The sequence below is a fragment of the Nothobranchius furzeri genome, chromosome 2 (assembly GCF_043380555.1).
Source record: "Nothobranchius furzeri strain GRZ-AD chromosome 2, NfurGRZ-RIMD1, whole genome shotgun sequence".
Classification (NCBI taxonomy): Eukaryota; Metazoa; Chordata; class Actinopteri; order Cyprinodontiformes; family Nothobranchiidae; genus Nothobranchius; species Nothobranchius furzeri.
Genome location: NC_091742.1, coordinates 98,463,515 through 98,486,322, shown reverse-complemented (window position 1 = coordinate 98,486,322; position 22,808 = coordinate 98,463,515). Strand labels below are relative to the sequence as shown.

At 45.4% G+C, this 22,808-nt stretch overlaps 2 protein-coding genes across 4 annotated transcripts in view; one reads left to right on the top strand and one right to left on the bottom strand.

Moving 5' to 3' along the window:
* Positions 1-22,808, bottom strand: part of LOC129162178 (oocyte zinc finger protein XlCOF6) — an 849,318-nt gene that overhangs the window by 524,597 nt on the left and 301,913 nt on the right. The gene's annotated exons all lie outside the window — the stretch shown is intronic.
* Positions 1-22,808, top strand: part of LOC129161859 (zinc finger protein 135) — a 185,754-nt gene that overhangs the window by 11,956 nt on the left and 150,990 nt on the right. Inside the window, exons 1-3 of one of the 3 annotated variants that reach the window (XM_070548411.1) lie at positions 7,407-7,590; positions 8,070-8,432; positions 16,691-19,811. In XM_070548411.1, coding sequence (XP_070404512.1) covers positions 7,419-7,590; positions 8,070-8,432; positions 16,691-17,961 — 1,806 coding nt within the window. In that variant the 5' untranslated portion in view covers positions 7,407-7,418 and the 3' untranslated portion in view covers positions 17,962-19,811. Of the gene's footprint in view, positions 1-7,406; positions 7,591-8,069; positions 8,433-16,690; positions 19,812-22,808 lie in introns of those variants that run through there. The other 2 variants (XM_070548407.1, XM_070548408.1) reach the window with 2 other exon arrangements.

Genomic DNA, 22,808 nt, shown 5'->3' with positions numbered 1-22,808 from the left:
ATGGGGCCCGGCCGGGCCCAGCCCGAACCGGATACATGGGCTCGTCCAACTGTGGACCCACCACCCGCAGGAGGAACATGAAGGGTCCGGTGCAATGTGAATCGGGTGGCAGACCAAGGCGGGAGCCTTGGCGGTCCAATCCCCGGACAAGGAAACTAGTTTTTGGGACATGGAACGTCACCTCGCTGGCGGGGAAGGAGCCGGAGCTTGTGGCAGAGGTTGAGCGGTACCGGCTAGATATAGTCGGACTCACCTCGACACATTGCATTGGCTCTGGAACCCGAGACCTGGAGAGGGGTTGGACACTCTACTTTGCTGGAGTTGCTCCGGGTGAGAGGCGGAGGGCTGGGGTTGGCTTTTTGTTAGCCCCGAGACTCTCTGCCTGTGTGTTGGGGTTTACCCCGGGGGACAAGAGGGTAGCTTCCTTGCGCCTTCGGGTCGGGGAACGGGTCCTGACTGTTGTTTGTGCTTATGGGCCAAATATCAGTTCAGAGTACCCACCCTTTTTGGAGTCCCTGGGACGAGTGCTAGATAGTGCTCCATCAGGGGACTCCATTGTCCTGCTGGGGGACTTCAATGCTCACGTGGGCAATGACAGCTTGACCTGGAGGGGTGTGATTGGGAGGAACGGCCCACCTGATCAGAACTCGAGCGGTGTTTTGTTATTGGACTTCTGTGCAAGCCGCAGTTTGGCCATAACGAACACCATGTTCGAACATAAGGATGCCCACCGGTACACTTGGTACCAGGGCAGCCTAGGTCACAGGTCGATGATAGATTTTGTAGTCGTATCATCTGACCTGCGACCGTATGTTTTGGACACCCGAGTGAAGAGAGGGGCGGAGCTGTCAACTGATCACCACCTGGTGGTGAGTTGGATCAGATGGCAAGGGAACATGCCGCGTAGACCTGGCAGACCCAAACGCATAGTGAGGGTCTGCTGGGAACGCCTGGCAGAAGAACCTGTCAAGACGGTCTTCAACTCCCACCTCCGGCAGAGCTTTGACCACGTCCCGAGAGCAGTGGGGGACATTGAGTCCGAGTGGGCCTTGTTCCACTCTGCGATTGTCGAGGCGGCTGTTGCTAGCTGTGGTCGTAAGGTGGCCGGTGCCAGTCGTGGTGGCAACCCCCGTACCCGCTGGTGGACACCAGAGGTTCGGGGAGCCGTCAGGCTGAAGAAGGAGGCCTACAGGGCGTGGCTGGTCTGTGGGTCTCCGGAGGCAGCAGACAGGTACCGGATAGCCAAGCGGGGTGCAGCAGTGGCAGTTGCCGAGGCAAAATCTCGGGCGTGGGAGGAGTTTGGTGAGGCCATGGAGAAAGACTATCGATCGGCTCCAAAGAGGTTCTGGCAAACTGTCCGGCGCCTCAGGAGAGGAAGGCAGCAACTCGCTCACACTGTTTACAGTGGGGATGGGGAGCTGCTGACGTCAACTGAGGCTATAGTCGGACGGTGGAAGGAATACTTTGAGGAGCTCCTCAATCCCACCAATGCGCATTCCGAGGAGGAACCAGAGCTGGGAGGCCTGGGGATGGACTGTCCGATCTCGGGGGCAGAAGTTGCTGAGGTAGTCAAACAACTACACAGCGGCGGAGCCCCGGGGGCGGATGAGGTTCGTCCTGGGTATCTTAAGGCTATGGATGTTGTAGGGCTGTCATGGTTGACACGTCTCTACAACATTGCGTGGTCATCGGGGGCAGTTCCTAGGGAGTGGCAGACCGGGGTGGTGGTCCCCATCTTTAAGAAGGGTGACCTGAGGGTGTGTTCCAACTATAGGGGGATCACACTCCTCAGCCTCCCTGGAAAGGTCTACTCCAAGGTACTGGAGAGGAGGGTCCGATCGATAGTTGAATCTCAGATAGAGGAGGAGCAATGTGGTTTTCGTCCTGGCCGTGGAACTGTGGACCAGCTCTATACCCTTGCAAGGGTGATGGAGGGGGCATGGGAGTTTGCCCAACCAATCCACATGTGCTTTGTGGATTTGGAGAAGGCTTATGACCGTGTCCCCAGGGGCACCCTGTGGGGGACGCTCCAGGAGTATGGGGTGGGTGGCTTTCTGTTAAGGGCCATTCAGTCCCTTTACCAGAGGAGCGTGAGTTTGGTCCGCATAGCCGGTAGTAAGTCGGACCTGTTCCCAGTGAGGGTTGGACTCCGCCAGGGCTGCCCTTTGTCACCGGTTCTGTTCATCACTTTTATGGACAGAATTTCTAGACGCAGCCGTGGTGTGGAGTGTGTCGAGTTTGGTGGCAGGAGAATCTCGTCTCTGCTTTTTGCGGATGATGTGGTCCTCCTAGCTTCATCCAGCTCTGACCTTCAGCTCTTGCTGGGTAGGTTCGCGGCCGAATGTGAAGCGGCTGGGATGAGGATCAGCACCTCCAAATCTGAGACCATGGTTCTCGACCGGAAAAGGGTGGCTTGCCACCTCCGGGTCGGGGGAGAGGTCCTACCTCAAGTGGAGGAGTTTAAGTATCTTGGGGTCTTGTTCACGAGTGAGGGTAGGAGGGATCGGGAGATCGACAGGCGGATTGGTTCGGCGTCTGCAGTTATGCGGACGCTGACCCGATCTGTCGTGGGGAAGAGGGAGCTGAGCCAGAAAGCCAGGCTCTCGATTTACCGGTCGATCTACGTCCCAATCCTCACCTATGGTCATGAGCTTTGGGTAATGACCGAAAGAACGAGATCGCGGATACAAGCGGCCGAAATGAGTTTCCTCCGTAGGGTGGCCGGGCTCAGCCTTAGAGATAGGGTGAGGAGCTCGGACATTCGGGAGGGACTCGGAGTAGAACCGCTGCTCCTCCGGATCGAAAGGAGCCAGTTGAGGTGGTTTGGGCATCTGGTCAGGATGCCTCCTGGACGCCTCCCTGGGGAGGTGTTTCGGGCATGTCCTGCCGGCAGAAGGCCCCCGGGTCGACCCAGGACACGTTGGAGAAGTTACATCTCCAATCTGGTCCGGGAACGCCTTGGGGTCCTGCCGGAGGAGCTGGTGGACAAGGCCGGGGAGAGGACGGCCTGGAGCTCCCTAGTTGGGATGCTGCCCCCGCGACCCGGACCCGGATAAGCGGAGGAAGACGAGAGAGACGAGACGAGAAGTTGTTTCTTGGTCGTTTGCATGTCCTTACCACAAGCCTGTCGTAAGACACGTCTTTACTCAGGATCCAAACATCTCTGGTTGTGGTGACCACGTTGTGTTGGTCCATGCCGTCATTGTCCTTAATCAAGACACACAAAAACATCACTTCATGCACAGCAGTTAAAATTAATTTGTTGTCATGCAATAATCTTCACTCATATTCACCTGCTCTCTGGGTGGAAAGCTGTAAGGTGTATTAAAATACACACGGTCGGTGTCGTGTGGATTCAGAGGAATGCAAATGATTGTATCAGTTTGTTTTACTGTTATCCAAAGAGGACTGACATTTGCACTTATTATACCACCAGCATTGAAAGTTGACAACATATCAAACTTTCTGCTTTTTAAAATCAACAAATCAACCAAAACACATTGGAAAAGCTGAATACAACAACTGATAATTGTGGGACTGCTGCCGTCTCACAATCATTCCATCCCTGAAAGTGGTGACCTATTTTCAAACAGGCAGGAGTAAGGTCTTCACTGACCTTGGTGCTGCTTTCATGTTTTCTTTTTCTTTTTATCCTGAATACGAAACGTTACCATCAGACTAATATTTACTGGATGCTATACACGCAACTACTTGTCAAAATAACTATAATACATGTAAATGTTGACATGTAAAAATAAATCTGAATGGATTTTAAGGGAATTTTCTGTTACATGTTTTACCAAATTTTACACGTCTGAGCGCGACAATTTTTGGCCTCCCACATTGCCGTCGTGAGTTTGCTGCTTGTTAGATGAGGTGTCATAAACGGTCAAATAAATAGCCTATTGTTACGTTTATTCTGGCCAAAAGGCTTGCATGTAGCCCATTAAAAATTATATAAAAAATATTTTGCGTCCATGACGTCTTCCCCCACTGCCAATAATGCTTAATTTTATATAAAAGTGTTTCAGAAAAAAATCACTAATGCGCTAACTATCAAACTATGTCTTAAACGTTCAAATTTAAAGTAAAAAATCTTTGCAAGTTGTAAAAATATAAACCTGTCTTTACCTGAACCGTCATTTCCATCTGGTGTTGCAACACGCATGCGAGTTCTCTTGTCTTCGAACATGCAGGCGTCTTTTGTAGGGGCCATAGGGGCGTGTTTTGTCAGGGGCGTGGTTTGCCGGGGGCGTGGTTTGTCTGGGATGCGTCTGCAGCTAGGTATTATTGAGTCCTCCAGAAAAACTCCTGCCTGCTTCCGTCTTTTTCACCTCACAAGTAACTTTTTAACTAGCAGATCAAATTGATCTATTGACTGCAAAAAAGCGGAGTGTGCGCCGCGCCGTGCCGCGCGACTGAGCCAGTGACGAGTGCTGCAGCGCGAGCGCGTCCACACGTCATGCTCAAATACAGACAAAACTTACCAGAGAGAAAATGAACGGACACGAACGACTGTGTGTTAGTTATATATTTTTTGGTGACGCCACTTAGAAACTTAGAAATTGTTACTGTGGCCGTGTGCAGAACGCAGCTGGAGTTCATGAATAATCAGCGGTCTGCCTGCCGCTCTGCTCTAAAGAATCCCGCTATGCTGAGTCCATATAAATAATATAATAAAGGTAGAAACTGGATCTCTTTGTGCTCCTTCTGGGTGTGTAAGTTAAGGGCATCAGGGGAGCCTGACAACCTTTAAGGAGAACCAAGGTGCTCTCCTGTAATTTGAACCCAGTATCTGACTCTGAATCGGGGCTTGGATCGGGAAGTAAAGCCCGAGTCCCGATCAGTCTGAAACCACGGGATCGGGGCCGATTTCCGATCATGTGATTGGATCGGGAACTCCCTATCATCCGCATAAAGCTGAGATGAGGTTCTCCTGCCACCAAACTCTTTTATTTTGAAGGTGCCGCTAACAGGATGTGATGTGTGGAGTAGGGTGACCAGGTGTCCCAGTTTACCCAGGACAGTCCCGATTTTGAGCCATTTGTCCTGTGTCCCCAAAGATTTTTACAAACCAATTATGTTGTCCCGATTTCACCCAGCCTTGGTCCCAAGTGTCCCGATTTTGAACTAACTGCTCATAGTTCACAGAACTAATTGTCACTGGGTTGTTTGTATGTCAATCAGAAAGTTGTCATAGTGACATTAGCTCAACTTTATGTCACATGTCTGTGTAACCTAATGCTCATTGGTTGATGCCAACGCCGTTGACGCGAGACGGCTCCTAAGTCCTGCGTAAAGACGAGTCACCAAGTCACTCGTTGGTCAGCATGCCTAAAAGATGGTCAAGACTAACAAAAGAGCTACTGGAACGACACAGCTTTCTCAGGAAGGTGCCAGGTGCAGCCTGCTGCAGACTGAACTGCATTGTGCTCTATGTGCGCTGCACACCCTACACCAACCACACTGTTGGGGGTGGCCTGATCAAGTTTATGAAAAACATTGTTTTGTCCTCGTCTTGCTTTTCCTCCAAAGTTTGTATTGGTGTTGTCCGCACAAAAGCCGACCACTTTATCCACCAAAGCGAATGCAGACGGGCACCTGTAAACCTCATCCCACAGCAGGGTTGAGGTCTCACCTGGTGGTGATGTAAAGTCGAGCATCTTCACTCTGACCCCCTCGGTTATTTTGAAGTATCCATCAAAAAGACGGAGAAAGAGAAGAGCACAGCTGTCCACGCTGCACAGCACCTGTGTGATCTGCAGGAGAAACTTTTGGAGAGGAAGGCCGCCCTCTTCATGGGATTAAAGGTGAGTTTAAACATGTTCAAATTAAAAGTCATGTAAAAACAAGGCTCTGATATTAAAGCTTCATGAATTATTATTGGTGTTTTTTCAGGTGAAGAGCATTCTGGCTACCCAAGAGCGCCCTCAAGTGGAGGTGTTTAAGCAAAGCGTCCACACCTTCTATGAAGGTTGCATCTCATATCTGCAGGAGTGGAGCTCCTCATTTACTGACATGAAGTGCTTCTCTTGGACCCTGCTTGAAGATCCACCAGGTTGGGAGCTCCCTGAGGTGTGTCTCCTCAAAGCTGCCAAACGTTCACATCATTGAAACGGAGCTCTTTGACGAAGTTACTTCTGTCAAAACTTACACATCTGACAAGATTGGACAGTGGGACCGAGACATTAAACCAGCAGATGAGCGCTGGGCTGAAATCTTTACACATTTTAAGCATCAGAATGTCCCATTTAAAAACGTAGCCGTCATCTGCCAGTGTGCCATGTGCCTACCTGGCACGAACGCCTCTGTGGAACGCATTTTTTCTCTCATGAACAACACCTGGACCAGTGAGAGAAATCGTTTGGGACTGGACACTCTGAAGGCACTGCTCATTACTCGGGTGAGCTTTGATGACAGCTGCTCTGAGTTTCATGCCAGACTTGTTGACAACCACAGTCTGCTTAAAAACATTCACTCAGACATGAAATACTCTTAAAGAGTTACTGATACATTAAAGGGAACAGTAGGGCTGTTCATTTAGTGCAATATTTTTGTTTCTAAACAACTTGAAGTCAGTGAAATACTTTTTTTGTTCACAAAAGGGCTACATTTAATATTGCCCAGTGTGTTTCACAAATACAGTATTATTTTGAAAAAGAAAATAACAAAACATTGCACTAAAAAAAGAATGTCCTTATTTTTAATAGGATGTTCAAATGTTGTTCCATTTTGTACAATAAAAAGCAGTTAAGTCACCAGCAAGGATTTGTCAGTCTTTAATTTTGTGTAAAACTTTGGTGTCCCAGTTTTCAGTTTTTTGAATCTGGTCACCCTAGTGTGGAGTGTTAAGAGGGAAGAGAGGGGACAAAGTAGCTGGAGTGTGTAAAATGGAACTAATGGTGGCATTAAACACTGACCCTGATAGTTCACGGCTATCGTCCGCCCTTGAGTGAAAACAGCTTTACATCCTCTCTAGTCTCTCTTCCCATCTAACACTTTATAAATAAACTGAACTGAACTAAGAACATCAGGAGGGATGAAATCATTTGTTCCTCCAGAGAACTGATTGTTGAATTCCAGTAACAGATGGATCAGTTTTCTCTTTGTCCCTAAAAACCTGCAGCTGTGTGATTCCAGCTAAATCTGCTCTGTTGATCGTTTCCCTCAGATCTTCAACAGTTTCTCTTTCCACTGTTATTAGTCTCATTCTGTCACCTTTTGACCTGAACCTGTGATCCACACCTTCATCTCTTCCTTGTTGTTGCTGGTCCAACTCCAGTCCAGTAGGTGGCGATAACGCGCCTTCACGCTGCCACATGACCGGAAGCTGCTATCAGAGCTAGCTCTTTGTTAGCTACCAGCGCTAGCTTGCTGTGCTGGTGTGTGAGGGGAACCTCTGAGGCTCTGCAGCAACAATGTCTTCAGCTCAGTCTCTGAGAGAGGTGATCAGAGAGCGGCTAACTGCTGCTGCTGCAGAAATCTTCTCCGAGTTTGAAAAAACCATCGTCCGCTACGAGGAAGAGATCGATCGTCAGCGCAGACTGCTGGAGATCAGCTGGAAACCACAGATCAACTTACACAGAATAGGTATGAAACAGCAGCGGGACTCATGTGGTTTTACTGAGGACACAATCTCAGGACAGTCTGCTTGGATCCGTTTGCTGTTCTGAAGCTTTTTGACACAACTGAGCTGAAATCAGTCTGCGGTAAACTTTGTTCCACTTTAGAGAAACAAATCAATAACATTTCAGGGATTTTAGGAAGTTTTCATTTTCAGGAACTCCACTAAATCAGTTTAAAAGAGACAAACTTTAAAGACTTGGTGAACGTTTCCAGCTGATGTTCTACAATCAGAGACTTGTTAAACGAGTCAGTCTGCAAGATACTGAGTCCAGTCACACACACACACACACACACGCACACGCACACGCACACACACGCACACACACAGGTTAAGAGTTCATTGTTTTCTAAAACATCTTCAGATGCATCAGATGGTTCAAGTGAAGTGTGCTTTCTTATTGTCACATGACTCAGCTTTTTGTTTGGTCTGTTTGTCTGTCCAGAACTCCCACTGCATTATGTCAGGACAGATGTGGAGGTTCAGACTGACCAGCAGCTCTGGAACCAGGAGAGGACCTCCAGTTTGAAGCAGGAACAAGCAGAACCTTTACAGGAGGGACCAGAACCTCCACAGATGAAAGTGGAGCAGGATGAGCCAGAACCTTTGCAGATTGTAGAACAAGAGGAGCTCTCCATCAGTCAGGATGAAGAGCAGTGTGTACTGAAGCAGGAGACGGTGACCTCCCTTGTGACTCCTGCTGGTGAGGAAAGAGACCACGATGAAGCAGAACCAGACAGACACCAACTCCTTTTGTCACTGTTTCCTGAGGCTGAGATCAGAGCTGCTGCTGCTCCGGGGTCAACAGGTGAGGGGGGGGGGGGGTGCTATGTTTGTTTTCCTTACTGTGATGTCACAATAAGGGACTTCTTGAAACTGCTCATTTTAGGCAAATCAGCTTTATTTTAGGGCTGGATCGGGAGCGATCAAGTCTGCAGTTAGAGCCTCGAGGCTCCTAACTGGAGCAAACGGAAGAGCTCACATCACTCCTATTCTGACGTCTCTGCACTGGTTACCCGTTAACTTTAGAGTTAATTTTAGAATCCTGACTATATTTTAAGTTTGGATCTAACGCTGGTGCCGCGGTAAAAAAAACAAAACTGCATTCCACTATAATTGGTTATGGCTTGCTTTTTCAATGAATCATAATCATATTTCGATACATTGATTGTAATGTTTTGTAAGTGGTCACAATTAGTAAGTAAACCAACCAAATTATAAGTAAAAAACATAATTTCTTGCCCAAAATTCCCACGATGCAATGCAAGAAACATTAGCATACTGAAATATAAATGACTCATGACTGGAACATACAGGGAGTGCAGAATTATTAGGCAAATGAGTATTTTGTCCACATCATCCTCTTCATGCATTTGTCTTACTCCAAGCTGTATAGGCTCGGAAGCCTACTACCAATTAAGCATATTAGGTGATGTGCATCTCTGTGATGAGAAGGGGTGTGGTCTAACGACTAGGGTTGTCACGGTATGAAAATTTAACCTCACGGTTATTGTGACCAAAATTATCACGTTTTCGGTATTATCGCGGTATTTTTTAAACGGTGTTGCATATGTTCAGAAAGCATTGATAGTCCTGTTCTACACAAACTGAAATAGTTTTGAAAAGGTTTAACAGTGTTTATTAAACCTAAAATAACACAAAGCCTTAGCAAAAGTGCAACTTTTCACAAGTAAAGGAACAAATAGCTTATTTTTCTGGAACATGTTACAGTAGTCAGTGCAGGTTTAAATGATACAAATCCAAACATTCGAAACATAAACAATATGTAAACAAATCAAAGAAACACCACTTGTTTTCTCATATACTTGTTTTCTTCATTATCAAAATGAAAATCTAAAACTCCAGTCCACACTTGACTTGAGCACTGTACAAGTCAACCTTAAAAAATATGTATTTAAAACAAATAGCCACTTTAAACAAATGACTAAAATAACTACTACACTATGTAATCAAATCCAAATGTTCAAGTATAAATGGCATTGAATAAGTAAACAAATCAATGACAAGGAACTAATTGTATATTTCTCTTCATCATCAACAAATAAGATGCTTCATCCAGCAACAGGGTGTCCGTGACACGGTTTAAATGCTGGCAGAGGACGCTGCCGCTGCAGTATATAGTGACTCGTTGCATTCTCCCTCAACCAAAAGTCCTCACGTCATGCATTTCAGCTAAAATGCTAATGTTAACCTACCTTGCACTGGCTGTGGAGACGTGGGTGATGGTCACTCAGATGTGCCATTCGATTCGAAGTGTTGCTGCCTTTTGCAGACACTTGTTTCCTGCACGTTCTGCAAACGGGATAGCAGTCTTCTATTAACTGTCCCTCAGCATTTTTCAGAAATCCCAAATATGCCCATACTTCCGATTTAGTCTTCTTTGAGGGCTGATGGATGTCCTGGGCGCTGCCGTCGCCTCCTTCGGCCATTATTTCAGCTTCAAAGTTTTGGTGCCGTTGCAAATTAAAAAGTGCGCGCAGCGGGAACTTCAGCTGAAGCGACGGTGGCTGGTAAGGGTCATCGCGCCGAAACCGCGGCCACGGTAAACCCACCGAGATAATATAGTTTTTTAAAAACTGGACGGTTATTTTTACTGTCAACTTTTTTACCGGGGTTTACCGCTATACCGGTTACCGTGACAACCCTACTAACGACATCAACACCCTACGTATATCAGGTGTGCATAATTATTAGGCAACTTCCTTTCCTTTGGCAAAATGGGTCAAAAGAAGGACTTGACAGGCTCAGAAAAGTCAAAAACAGTGAGATATCCTGCAGAGGGATGCAGCAGTCTTAAAACTGCAAAGCTTCTGAAGCGTGATCATCGAACATTCAAGCGTTTCATTCAAAATAGTCAACAGGGTCGCAAGAAGCGTGTGGACAAACCAAGGCGCAAAATAACTGCCCATGAACTGAGAAAAGTCAAGCGTACAGCTGCCAAGATGCCACTTGCCACCAGTTTGGCCATATTTGAGAGCTGCAACATCACTGGAGTGCCCAAAAGCACAAGGTGTGCAATACTCAGAGACATGGCCAAGGTAAGAAAGGCTGAAAGACGACCACCACTGAACAAGACACACAAGCTTAAACATCAAGACTGGGCCAAGAAATATCTCCAGACTGGTTTTTCTAAGGTTTTATGGACTGATGGAATGAGAGTGAGTCTTGATGGGCCAGATGGATGGGCCCGTGGCTGGACTGGTAAAGGGCAGAGAGCTCCAGTCCGACTCAGACGCCAGCAAGGTGGAGGTGGAGTACTGGTTTGGGCTGGTATCATCAAAGATGAGCTTGTGGGGCCTTTTCGGGTTGAGGATGGAGTCAAGCCCAACTCCCAGTCCTACTGCCAGTTTCTGGAAGACACCTTCTTCAAGCAGTGGTACAGGAAGAAGTCTGCATCCTTCAAGAAAAACATGATGTTCATGCAGGACAACGCTCCATCACACGCGTCCAAGTACTCCACAGCGTGGCTGGCAAGAAAGGGTATAAAAGAAGAAAAACTAATGACATGGCCTCCTTGTTCACCTGATCTGAACCCCACTGAGAACCTGTGGTCCATCATCATATGTGAGATTTACAAGGAGGGAAAACGGTACACCTCTCTGAACCGTGTCTGGGAGGCTGTGGTTGCTGCTGCACGCAATGTTGATGGTGAACAGATCAAAACACTGACAGAATCCATGGATGGCAGGCTTTTGAGTGTCCTTGCAAAGAAAGGTGGCTATATTGGTCGCTGCTTTGTTTTTGTATTGTTTTTGAATGTCAGAAATGTATATTTGGGAATGTGGAGATGTTATATTGGTTTCACTGGTAAAAAATAAATAATTGAAATGGATATATATTTGTTTTTTGTTAAGTTGCCTAATAATTATGCACAGTAATAGTCACCTTCACACACAGATATCCCCCTAAAATAGCTAAAACTAAAATCTACTTTCAAAAACATTCAGCTTTGATATTAATGAGTTTTTTGGGTTCATTGAGAACATGGTTGTTGTTCAATAATAAAATTATTCCTCAAAAATACAACTCGCCTAATAATTCTGCACTCCCTGTAATAGAGTTGTCACGGTGTGAAAATGTAACCTCGCGGTTATTGTGACCAAAGTGATCATGGTTTTCATTATTATCGCGGTATTTTTTTTAACGTGTTACATTTTCTGACAACTAACTAAACCCTCTATATCAGGAAAATAATGTCATCAGTTTGTGTCTACAATTTGTTATTTTGCAATCTAGTTGTTTGTTTACATTTTTCCCCTTTGTCTTTAAAATACCAGCATTTTCCCATAACTTCTTATTTTTTGTCCATTTGATGTCATCATTTTAAAAACATGAGATCAGATTATACTTATTACTCAATTAGCATTCTAATCTCCCTTTCCCATATCTGGGTCGGTAGCGGGATGGTGCCTGTGCTTGGGTTAGCCACGGTCACCGACCGACCACCTTTTCAAACTTTTCTCTACTTACCTTCTCCTTGTCGCCTCTCCTTGTCGCCTTGCTTCTGTCCGCGATCCTCTTTGGTAGTGTCCAGCTACCGTCTACCAGAATCTTGTCCTTCCGTTTGTCCGCAATCGCCCAAGATGCACCGAATAATTACCTCCATGTCTGTTTACGTGAGCAGCTCGCTGGCCCGGAGCCAAACGCTTATTCCTACCTGAACGCCTCCAGTGATGTTTATCTGATCCCGGGAAAACATCGGAGGAAAAGGGGTAAATGAGCAGGAGTCCAGGTGAGATTAAGACTTCTCTCAAAGTGTGGTTTATCTCAGTGCTGATTGGCTCGAATAGAATTCTCGCGGGGTGGAGTTATTTGCATGCAAGAGGCATGGGCGGCTCCAGTAAATTTTATCAGCAGTTGCTGTACAGTTGTTAGTCGGTGTTTGGGGTTGCTGCCCCCTGTCGGTGCGCCCTGAAAAGCGCGGGGGTGGGGGTGGTGGGGGGCAAAACTCTAGAGAAACCAGTAAATCCGACCCTAGCCAATCAGCATCAAGATTCACGATATTGGCCCAACTCTGCCTTGCCAGGTACCTCAATGGAGCATGGACTAAAAATAAGGGAGAAAGTACAGGAAAAATACCGAACCATGCCTGTGGAAACTAGTCGGGCCGATCTGCCCCAGTCTGAGTTACTCTGACTCTCTGGGAGCTGGTGGGATTTCAGGTCACGTTGTACAGGGTAGCATGAATTAAGGTTTGTAAGGATGAAGCAGGAGTTGAGAGGTTTTTTTCCTCTATACTCCTTCATTGCCTGATCATAAGACACTTTGTGAGCAGTCTTCAAATTATTGACTACATTTGTAATTTTGCTCTGTGGTGCAGCTACAACAGCGTAGCAATGTTTACACACCATTGTTACTTGATCCAGGTCTGACTCCTCGAACCCGTGATGTTTCTACATCACCGAATTCGTTTTAACTATTTTCCACGAACATCTTTCATTTTGCATCCATTATCCTCTCCTCAAAAGAACTTCTGGCAAGTATTCCTCAAGTCTTCTCACTTGTTTGAGACGTGTTTGCAGCTCGCACTAAAATGGAAAGTGGTTGGAGCTGTGAGAGCTGCGCTTGATTTGCCACTCAGAGCAGCGCAAGAGTAAGCATGAGGGAGGAGCTAACAATCGGCTCAGTCAGTTTTAATGATCATTTAAAACCCAGATCGTAATTAAGATAAAAATTTGAATTATTGAGATGCATTTTAGATGCATCAGATGATTACAACTTAGTGGTGTATATATAGTATATATATATAGTATATATATATGTCTCGTCTCGTCTCGTCTTCCTCCGCTTATCCGGGTCCGGGTCGCGGGGGCAGCATCCCAACTAGGGAGCTCCAGGCCGTCCTCTCCCCGGCCTTGTCCACCAGCTCCTCCGGCAGGACCCCAAGGCGTTCCCGGACCAGATTGGAGATGTAACCTCTCCAACGTGTCCTGGGTCGACCCGGGGGCCTTCTGCCGGCAGGACATGCCCGAAACACCTCCCCGGGGAGGCGTCCAGGAGGCATCCTGACCAGATGCCCAAACCACCTCAACTGGCTCCTTTCGATCCGGAGGAGCAGCGGTTCTACTCCGAGTCCCTCCCGAATGTCCGAGCTCCTCACCCTATCTCTAAGGCTGAGCCCGGCCACCCTACGGAGGAAACTCATTTTAGCCGCTTGTATCCGCGATCTCGTTCTTTCGGTCATTACCCAAAGCTCATGACCATAGGTGAGGATTGGGACGTAGATCGACCGGTAAATCGAGAGCCTGGCTTTCTGGCTCAGCTCCCTCTTCCCCACGACAGATCGGCTCAGCGTCTGCATCACTGCAGACGCCGAACCAATCCGCCTGTCGATCTCCCGATCCCTCCTACCCTCACTCGTGAACAAGACCCCGAGATACTTAAACTCCTCCACTTGAGGTAGGACCTCTCCCCCGAACCGGAGGTGGCAAGCCACCCTTTTCCGGTCGAGAACCATGGTCTCAGATTTGGAGGTGCTGATCCTCATCCCAGCCGCTTCACATTCGGCCGCGAACCTACCCAGCAAGAGCTGAAGGTCAGAGCTGGATGAAGCTAGGAGGACCACATCATCCGCAAAAAGCAGAGACGAGATTCTCCTGCCACCAAACTCGACACACTCCACACCACGGCTGCGTCTAGAAATTCTGTCCATAAAAGTGTTGAACAGAACCGGTGACAAAGGGCAGCCCTGGCGGAGTCCAACCCTCACTGGGAACAGGTCCGACTTACTACCGGCTATGCGGACCAAACTCACGCTCCTCTGGTAAAGGGACTGAATGGCCCTTAACAGAGAGCCACCCACCCCATACTCCTGGAGCGTCCCCCACAGGGTGCCCCTGGGGACACGGTCATAAGCCTTCTCCAAATCCACAAAGCACATGTGGATTGGTTGGGCAAACTCCCATGCCCCCTCCATCACCCTTGCAAGGGTATAGAGCTGGTCCACAGTTCCACGGCCAGGACGAAAACCACATTGCTCCTCCTCTATCTGAGATTCAACTATCGATCGGACCCTCCTCTCCAGTACCTTGGAGTAGACCTTTCCAGGGAGGCTGAGGAGTGTGATCCCCCTATAGTTGGAACACACCCTCAGGTCACCCTTCTTAAAGATGGGGACCACCACCCCGGTCTGCCACTCCCTAGGAACTGCCCCCGATGACCACGCAATGTTGTAGAGACGTGTCAACCATGACAGCCCTACAACATCCATAGCCTTGAGATACCCAGGACGAACCTCATCCGCCCCCGGGGCTCCGCCGCTGTGTAGTTGTTTGACTACCTCAGCAACTTCTGCCCCCGAGATCGGACAGTCCATCCCCAGGCCTCCCAGCTCTGGTTCCTCCTCGGAATGCGCATTGGTGGGATTGAGGAGCTCCTCAAAATATTCCTTCCACCGTCCGACTATAGCCCCAGTTGACGTCAGCAGCTCCCCATCCCCACTGTAAACAGTGTGAGCGAGTTGCTGCCTTCCTCTCCTGAGGCGCCGGACAGTTTGCCAGAACGTCTTTGGAGCCGATCGATAGTCTTTCTCCATGGCCTCACCAAACTCCTCCCACGCCCTGTGTGTATATATATATTAGGGCTGCAGCTATCGAATATTTTTGTAATCGAGTACTCTATCGAATATTTTTTTCGATTATTCGAGTACTCTAATAAATTACCCTTTTGTGTTTGTAAACCATTATATCATATAGCATGTTATAATTATGAAAGACCTCTTAAAATGAGCAAGCAGTTGCCAGTTATTCTTCAAGTTTTATTCAAAATTAGTTTGCAAAACTTCAGCACTTCAACTTTGCTTCACAGTAAACAAATGCCTGTGCAAAAAATAAGTACACAACCCTGAGCCGATTTTCCCCTCGTGCGAGAATCTGCTAGCCTGCAAGCCAGAGGATAACTGTTGAAGTAGCGCTGCGGGCGGCTGCGGCCCAAACAGAACCAGAACCGCTCACGGCGCATGCGCAAACAGCTCGCCGGCTGTTTCCCTATTAACACACGTCCGTTTTAATTTCTACACTTTTTTTCTCACACAATAACAAGGATTGTCGAGAAAGCATGTTTGCCGTGCTTTTGTCAAATTATACTGATCACAAAACATTTATTTACTTTCTTTCGTTTTCCTCTCATAAATACCAGTCCTCCTGCAGCAATCCCGAGGGACAACAAATATCAATAACAACACAGTAAAAGTCCGACGTTTTGTGTAAAAATGCTATTTTTTTAGCACATTTTAAGTCTAACGTGTTGCTACCAGACGTACGGTGTGAGCTGAAACTTGAGTGCTACAAATGAAAAAGTCGCACAGAGTCCGCAGAATATATAGCAATACAGGCTAAAATGCATTATCTTGTAGAGGCTCCGAGTCCGCTTGCAGAAGTGACATTTACAGGTGCTGCAGCACGGAGGATGTGGTGTTGTGGTAGGCTAAATCCATTTTACAGTATTTTCACTGGACTACGTTTTCCACCTTACGACGTGAAAAATGGTCTCACGTCTTGACATTTTCTGTCTTTTTCGCACTCCACCGGGGTCCACGTTGTCTGCCATAGCTTAAGAGAAAGTTAAGTTACATTCCCTACTCGCGTGTGCGTTTCAGTCCAGTGGGCATGTGCGTCACTTATTTCAGTCCGGGTGAAACATGACCACGGGCGACTGCAAAGCCATGAATTAATTAAATATGAATTAAACGAATCCTCGAGGCAGAGAATTTGACTCGAGGATTTTTTGTACTCGAATTATTCGAGGTACTCGAGGAATCGTTTCAGCCCTAATATATATATTCCTTTTGTAATTGTTACTTCACTCAAAGTTTTCCAGTTTTATTTTAACCTGTCCAGAGCTTCCACAGTAGAAGGTTCTGACAGACCAGCATCTCTCTAACTATTCATCTGGTGCAACCTGAGTGTAGATATTTAAGTGCACCATTGAGAAATGGAGTCACATTTGTGACCAGAATCATCCCATTCTAGAGCCCTGAACTTCCTGCCTTCATTGGAACATGATTAATTGCCACATTACTCAACATTTTTCTTTTTACCTGTCCAGAACTTCCACAGCATCATATCTGGGAAAAAGAAGAGGTTCTGACTGACCAGCAGCTCTCTGACCAAGAGTCAATCTCCAATTTGGACCAGGAGGAACCAGAACATCCACTGATCACAGAGGACCAGCCAGAACTCTTTATCCATCAGCATGAAGGGCAGTTCCTCTTGAAGCAAAAACATATAACCTTCGTAGAGACTTCTCCTTCTAACGAAACAGACTGCCATGATCCAGAACCCAACATGAACCAACCCTTGAGTCAGAATTCTACGGAAGCAGAGAACCAAGATCAGGGTGGATGCAAGAAAGAAAACTCAGAATCAAACACCAATGAAGAACTGACACGTAATAAAAGACGTCTGCGAAGCGAAGAACACAGAGACAATGTAGATGTTCAGACACTAAAAAAGCACAAGAGGGCTCACATAGGTGAGAGTCCATTTTATTGTAAGCTCTGTGAAAAATCTTTCAGTCACAAGTGTTTTTTATATCGTCACATGAGAACTCACACAGGTGAGAAGCCATATCCATGTAAAACTTGTGGTAAACATTTCAGTGGCAGTAGTAACTTGACTAAACACATGAGAACTCACACAGGTGAGAAGCCATATCCATGTAACACTTGTGGTAAATGTTTTACTGCCAGTAGTAACTTGACTACACACATGAGAACTCACACAGGTGAGAAGCCATATCCATGTAAAACTTGTGGTAAATGTTTTACTGCCAGTAGTGGCTTGATGTATCACATGAGAACTCACACAGGTGAGAAGCCATATCCATGTAAAACTTGTGGTAAATGTTTTACTGCCAGTAATATCTTGACTAAACACATGAGAACTCACACAGGTGAGAAGCCATATTCATGTAAAACTTGTGGTAAATGTTTTACTGCCAGTAATATCTTGACTAAACACATGAGAACTCACACAGGTGAGAAGCCATATCCATGTAACACTTGTGGTAAATGTTTTACTGCCAGTAGTAACTTGTTTTATCACATGAGAACTCACACAGGTGAGAAGCCATATCCATGTAAAACTTGTGGTAAATGTTTTACTGCCAGTAATATCTTGACTAAACACATGAGAACTCACACAGGTGAGAAGCCATATTCATGTAAAACTTGTGGTAAATGTTTTACTGCCAGTAATATCTTGACTAAACACATGAGAACTCACACAGGTGAGAAACCATATCCATGTAACACTTGTGGTAAATGTTATACTGACAGTAGTGACTTGACTAAACACATGAGAACACAACACAAGTGAAAAGTATTTTCCAAGTTTGGTCTGTATGAGATTCAGCCAGATATTTTCTTTAACTTCTCGTGTAAAAATTCACACGAGTTTGTATACATTAAAATGTATGTTTTTTCTTCTTCTTAAAGTTGAGAAGAATTGAGATTTTGACTACATTTAATCACATATACCTTAGGCATAAACTAGCCCGGTGTGACACATGTACAGAAATATCTTTAGGATGAGCGTTGATGGAAAAAGTATTTAAAAAAAGGCAAAATTGCTTTTTATGTCTAATTGTGGACTCTGTTTATCTTTAATCCCTAAGTTTAAGGTGTGGTTGACAGACTAAAAAAATATATATTTTTTTTTATTACAATTGATCACTCTGAGTTTTTCATGCAGGCTGAACATGAAAATAGTCTCCTACACCTTTCTCCTGCATTAGCTTCTGATAGAAAATAGAAGATGAAACTCCTGTATTAGAAAATCGTCACAGATCTATGTCACACTGTGATTTAGCATTCATGGACTCGACGATCTTGATTCACGACAGGGAAGTCTGTTGTTGTTTTAACATCCGGTAATCAGCAGTGGACGTCTCGGCTAGTTTAAGCTAACTGTCAGCATTAGCAACTACACCTCACAGCAGGAGGTCCTCCAGGCTCGTGTATTTTGAGAGATAAAATATTCATGTTGCAAGTCAGTGGTAGAGTTGCATTGCTGTTATACAATCCGGGGCGAGATGTCCACATATCAGGAAATATGACTCCAAAACCCACCGTCTGAAGCTCAGCTGATATGTGGGAACATTTTAGGTCTGAGAAATGGTGCAACAGTATATTTGTTCCCCCGAGAACCATTTACGAGGTATTCAATCCTACTAGAGACCACTGCACTGAAAAAAATGTGTCACCCACTCACTGAACACATACGCTAATTCCAAAGCTCTGTTAAAGACACCTGTGACATTTGTCTTTTTTTGAATCAAATTTTATGTAGTCTGTTAACAAATTAATCTTTTTTCATTGATATTTGTAATCGTTTATTCAAATTTTTCCTCTTTGCTGGAAATTTTACTTTTTAATATACATAAACTGGTTTGCCAATATTTGAATAGTTAAGCATTTTTCATTAGTCTTTATTTTCAATTTTTTTTTGTTCTGTTTAGTTTTAGTTTCATCTACTTTTTAGTTTCAGTTTAGTTTTTATTTGTTGATACTGATAATAGAAAATGCTGTGTGTTACAAAACTGTTTTCAAAACCGTATTCTTTTTGAACAGGTGAGCTACCATACGTTCCAGGCAGAAAAACAAAAAATGAACTGAACAGGATACAAACCAGCTGCAGAATGCATTTTCAAAACAGCAAGTGTATGTAGGTCAACAGAACTTGCAATCTCTGAAGTAAATTAGATTAAATATGAATATCAGGAGACAAAAAGTTAAATGCTGGTTCTACAGTTCTGACAAGACAATGGAACTGACTGACATCACTAAAACCACAATAATGCAGGACACTCCTGCACTATGAGATGGACACGTTAACAGCTTGTGTGAATCTCAGACTAGCTGTTAACTCGTTCATATTTTCCTACAAACTGAGGTCATCCAAATAGCATGACATGAATTGTTCTAAACGTTTGAACAGAAATCCAGTTCAAAAGATCTCAACTGTCCGTGTGTTTCATGCTGTGCTGATACATGTGTGAATAGAGCCAACCTGACCTGCCCCTGAAACGGACTGTCAATACTGCAACATAACAGTCAAGCCATCATGGGTACAATGTTTTGGATACTTTTTGCACATATTCTGATAGTCAATCACAGTTGATATGTTTTTGTAATTTAGATTTCCCTTAATAAATAATTGTTTTTTAAGAGCTTTTTGTTGATTTAAGGGCAACCCGTTGTTCCAGAGATGTGGTTGCTCTTTTTCTCTGTCCAGATGACAGCACTCCACACACAGAAAAAATGCATTCCACAAATGCTTGAGAAGCAAAATCATTATCTACAGGGGAAGGTTTTGAATAGAAAGCCTGTGTTGACTTTCACAAATCCAGCGGTGTCTCAGTAGACACACCCTGTTTGACTTCAGTGAGATAGTTCTCAATATCAGTTCAAGCAACAGGTGGTTCAAAAAATGTATATTTTAACATGCAACAAAAGACAAAAGGAAACTTGTGATTATATTTGGTATTTGAGAGTTGATCTAAACATGAATGCAGTATGATTTTAATGATCACATAATGATTAGAAGGAGTCACCGCTCATCTGGGAAAGGTGCTGGATCAAGAATCCGCACACTTCAATCTGCGATGTAGGAGTTTATTGGTCAAGCTTTCGGTCAAATAACAGGTAACAGGTGTAACAGCTGCAGCTTAGACATCTCATGGGGCCTGAGTGAGGGTGAGGTGGAGGAATCAGAAACTACAGAAACAGCTGGAGTTAGTGGACGTAAATTAGCAGGGTTAGATCCACGGTGTTTATAAAAACCACTTATGGAGGGAACAGGAGGAGAAGCCACTGAAGAATGAGGATAAACAGACCTTAAAAAACTTGGACTGAGAAACCACGTCGCAACGTGGCTGGCGGGAATGCGGAAGTGGCGCTCAAGTCGCCAAACAAAGGACAAGAAGCTAGAAGATCACGCCGATGTTTACTAGATAAACAACGCTTTAAGAGAAGTCTTATTCTTACCTGGATTCCTGCTCGTTTACCTCTTTTCCTCCGACGTTTTCCCGGGACCGGATAAACATCGCTGGAGGCATCCTGGTAGGAATCATTTGGCTCCGGGCCAGCACGCCGCTCAGGTAAACAAACAGGAGGGTACATCCTTGGTGCACCTTGGGCGATCGTGAACGAACGGAAGGAAAAAGGAGTCTGGCAATCATAGGAGATGGTAGCAGGGACACTACTGAAGAGGATCGCAGACAGGAGCAAGGTGGAAAAGAGGAGGTTAGTGGAGAAAAGTTTGAAAAAGTGGCCAAGCACAGGCGCCATCTTGTTACCGACAGGAAGTTGGAGGACTGTAGGGAGTGATGTTATTTGAAGTGGAGGTTTGAGCAAAGGCTGAGAAAGTGAAGATCTCTAGGATGTAAACTGTCATGTCTGTGGAAGGGAATCCACCATAGATGTATATCTATGGGACTGCACAGCATACCGGATGTTAGCGGTTAGCATGCTTGAGCCATGTCAGTTAGGGTGAATACCATCTCGCCTGAAAAAGGAGAAACGGTTCCAAAACAGGTTAAAATTATCGATAAAACCAAAACTGTGGGACCTGCAAGCAGACTGAAGCCAGGGGTGGAGAGAGAGCAGATGGCTAAAACGTCCATATCCATGAGAAACTGTGGGGATCGGGCCAGAGATGAAAACAGACATTCCACTGCTCTTCACAATGTCAAAGAGATGGTTAAAATGGTGTTGAGTGATGACAGACTTCCGGCGTGTGACATCGTTTGATCCCACATGAATGATCACTCTTTTAACTGAAGCTGGGATGGAGCACAGCAGACCAGGAAGTTTATCCAGGAGAGCAGGTATGGTGGCTGAAGGAAAACAGCTTGTCAAGATGTTCTGGATTTAGAAGGTCAACTAGAAAGTGCATTTATTTCTGTAGATGAAAGGTTATTAATGTGGCAAGGTGGAGAAACAAGGGCCCGGGCGGGATTCGATCCCCAGACTCCCGGGTGAGAGTCATACGCTCTAACCAGTCAGCCAAAGGGACATCCCCTTGGCCAAGTAGCCAGGGCGCATGATCAATCGGGATATTGTGACAGGACGCTCACACTGTCACATTAAGTTGGTCAATATTTAGGAGAAAATTTACCCTTTTGGACGTTAGACAAGACAAGACAAGGTCAGGCCAGGCCAGGCCAGGCCAGGCAGTCATGTTTATGGCTCAGCTGCCTCAGGAGACGGGAGCGGGCGCCTCTCTGTGTCTAGCAACTGCTCCCGGCCAAGAGACAGGTGAAGCCGGGCACCCACCTTGCTGGGCTGCCTTCGGGAGGATGGAGCATCAGATTTGCAGATCCCTGATCGCAGGGCTACTGCTGTTAAAGGGAGGGGCACATCACCAAATCTCCTTTTGACAGCGGCAACCTATGTTTTGTTAAATGCACATGAATGCACAGCATGTCCACCCATTCAACCAGCAAAATTAAGAGCTGAACTATAATGTTACTTACTGAAAAAAATGAAGCAAAGACATTTTGGATGGTCTCTTAGTGCTATCAGTTCCACATCTTGCCATCTTTGTCCAAATAATTTCATTATTAAAGCTATAGTCCGTAATTGAAATACTTGGAATATTTTCAAAAATTCTTAAAGTTGACTATAAGGTAATCTTTCATAATTTTTTTTCTCCCCTAGCCTCTACAACTAAATCAATCATTATGCGGGCCTCTCACATTGATCGATTGAGTTACATATTCATCCGATTGAGCTATCAGTCAGCGAGGACGCGCTTCAGTACACAGAGCCATGCACAGTGGTGTGATGTGACTCAAAAGCTTCACGAAATGCGTAAGCTGTGTTAGCAAACTTTTATTTGGACAGGTAAATAAAGTACTGTACCAGATGTTTGAAATTTAAATATAAGAAGTGATAGTGCAGCTAATTATTTGCTGTGTTTGCCATCAGCTAATGTAGCGCTAGCTTGAATGCTAACTCGGCCTGTAAAGTCAACTAAATATTGGATCATTGTGTATTTGAGCTAATGATAAGTGAAGGCTTTAACCTTAAACCATATCAAGACTATTTGTTGTGAATTGTTGTGGCATTAGCATGTTAGTGCTAGCATTGCTGTTGAATTATTTTCATTTTTAGGTTTTTCCCAGTTTGAAGACTACAGATTTGGTTCAAACGACTGATTAG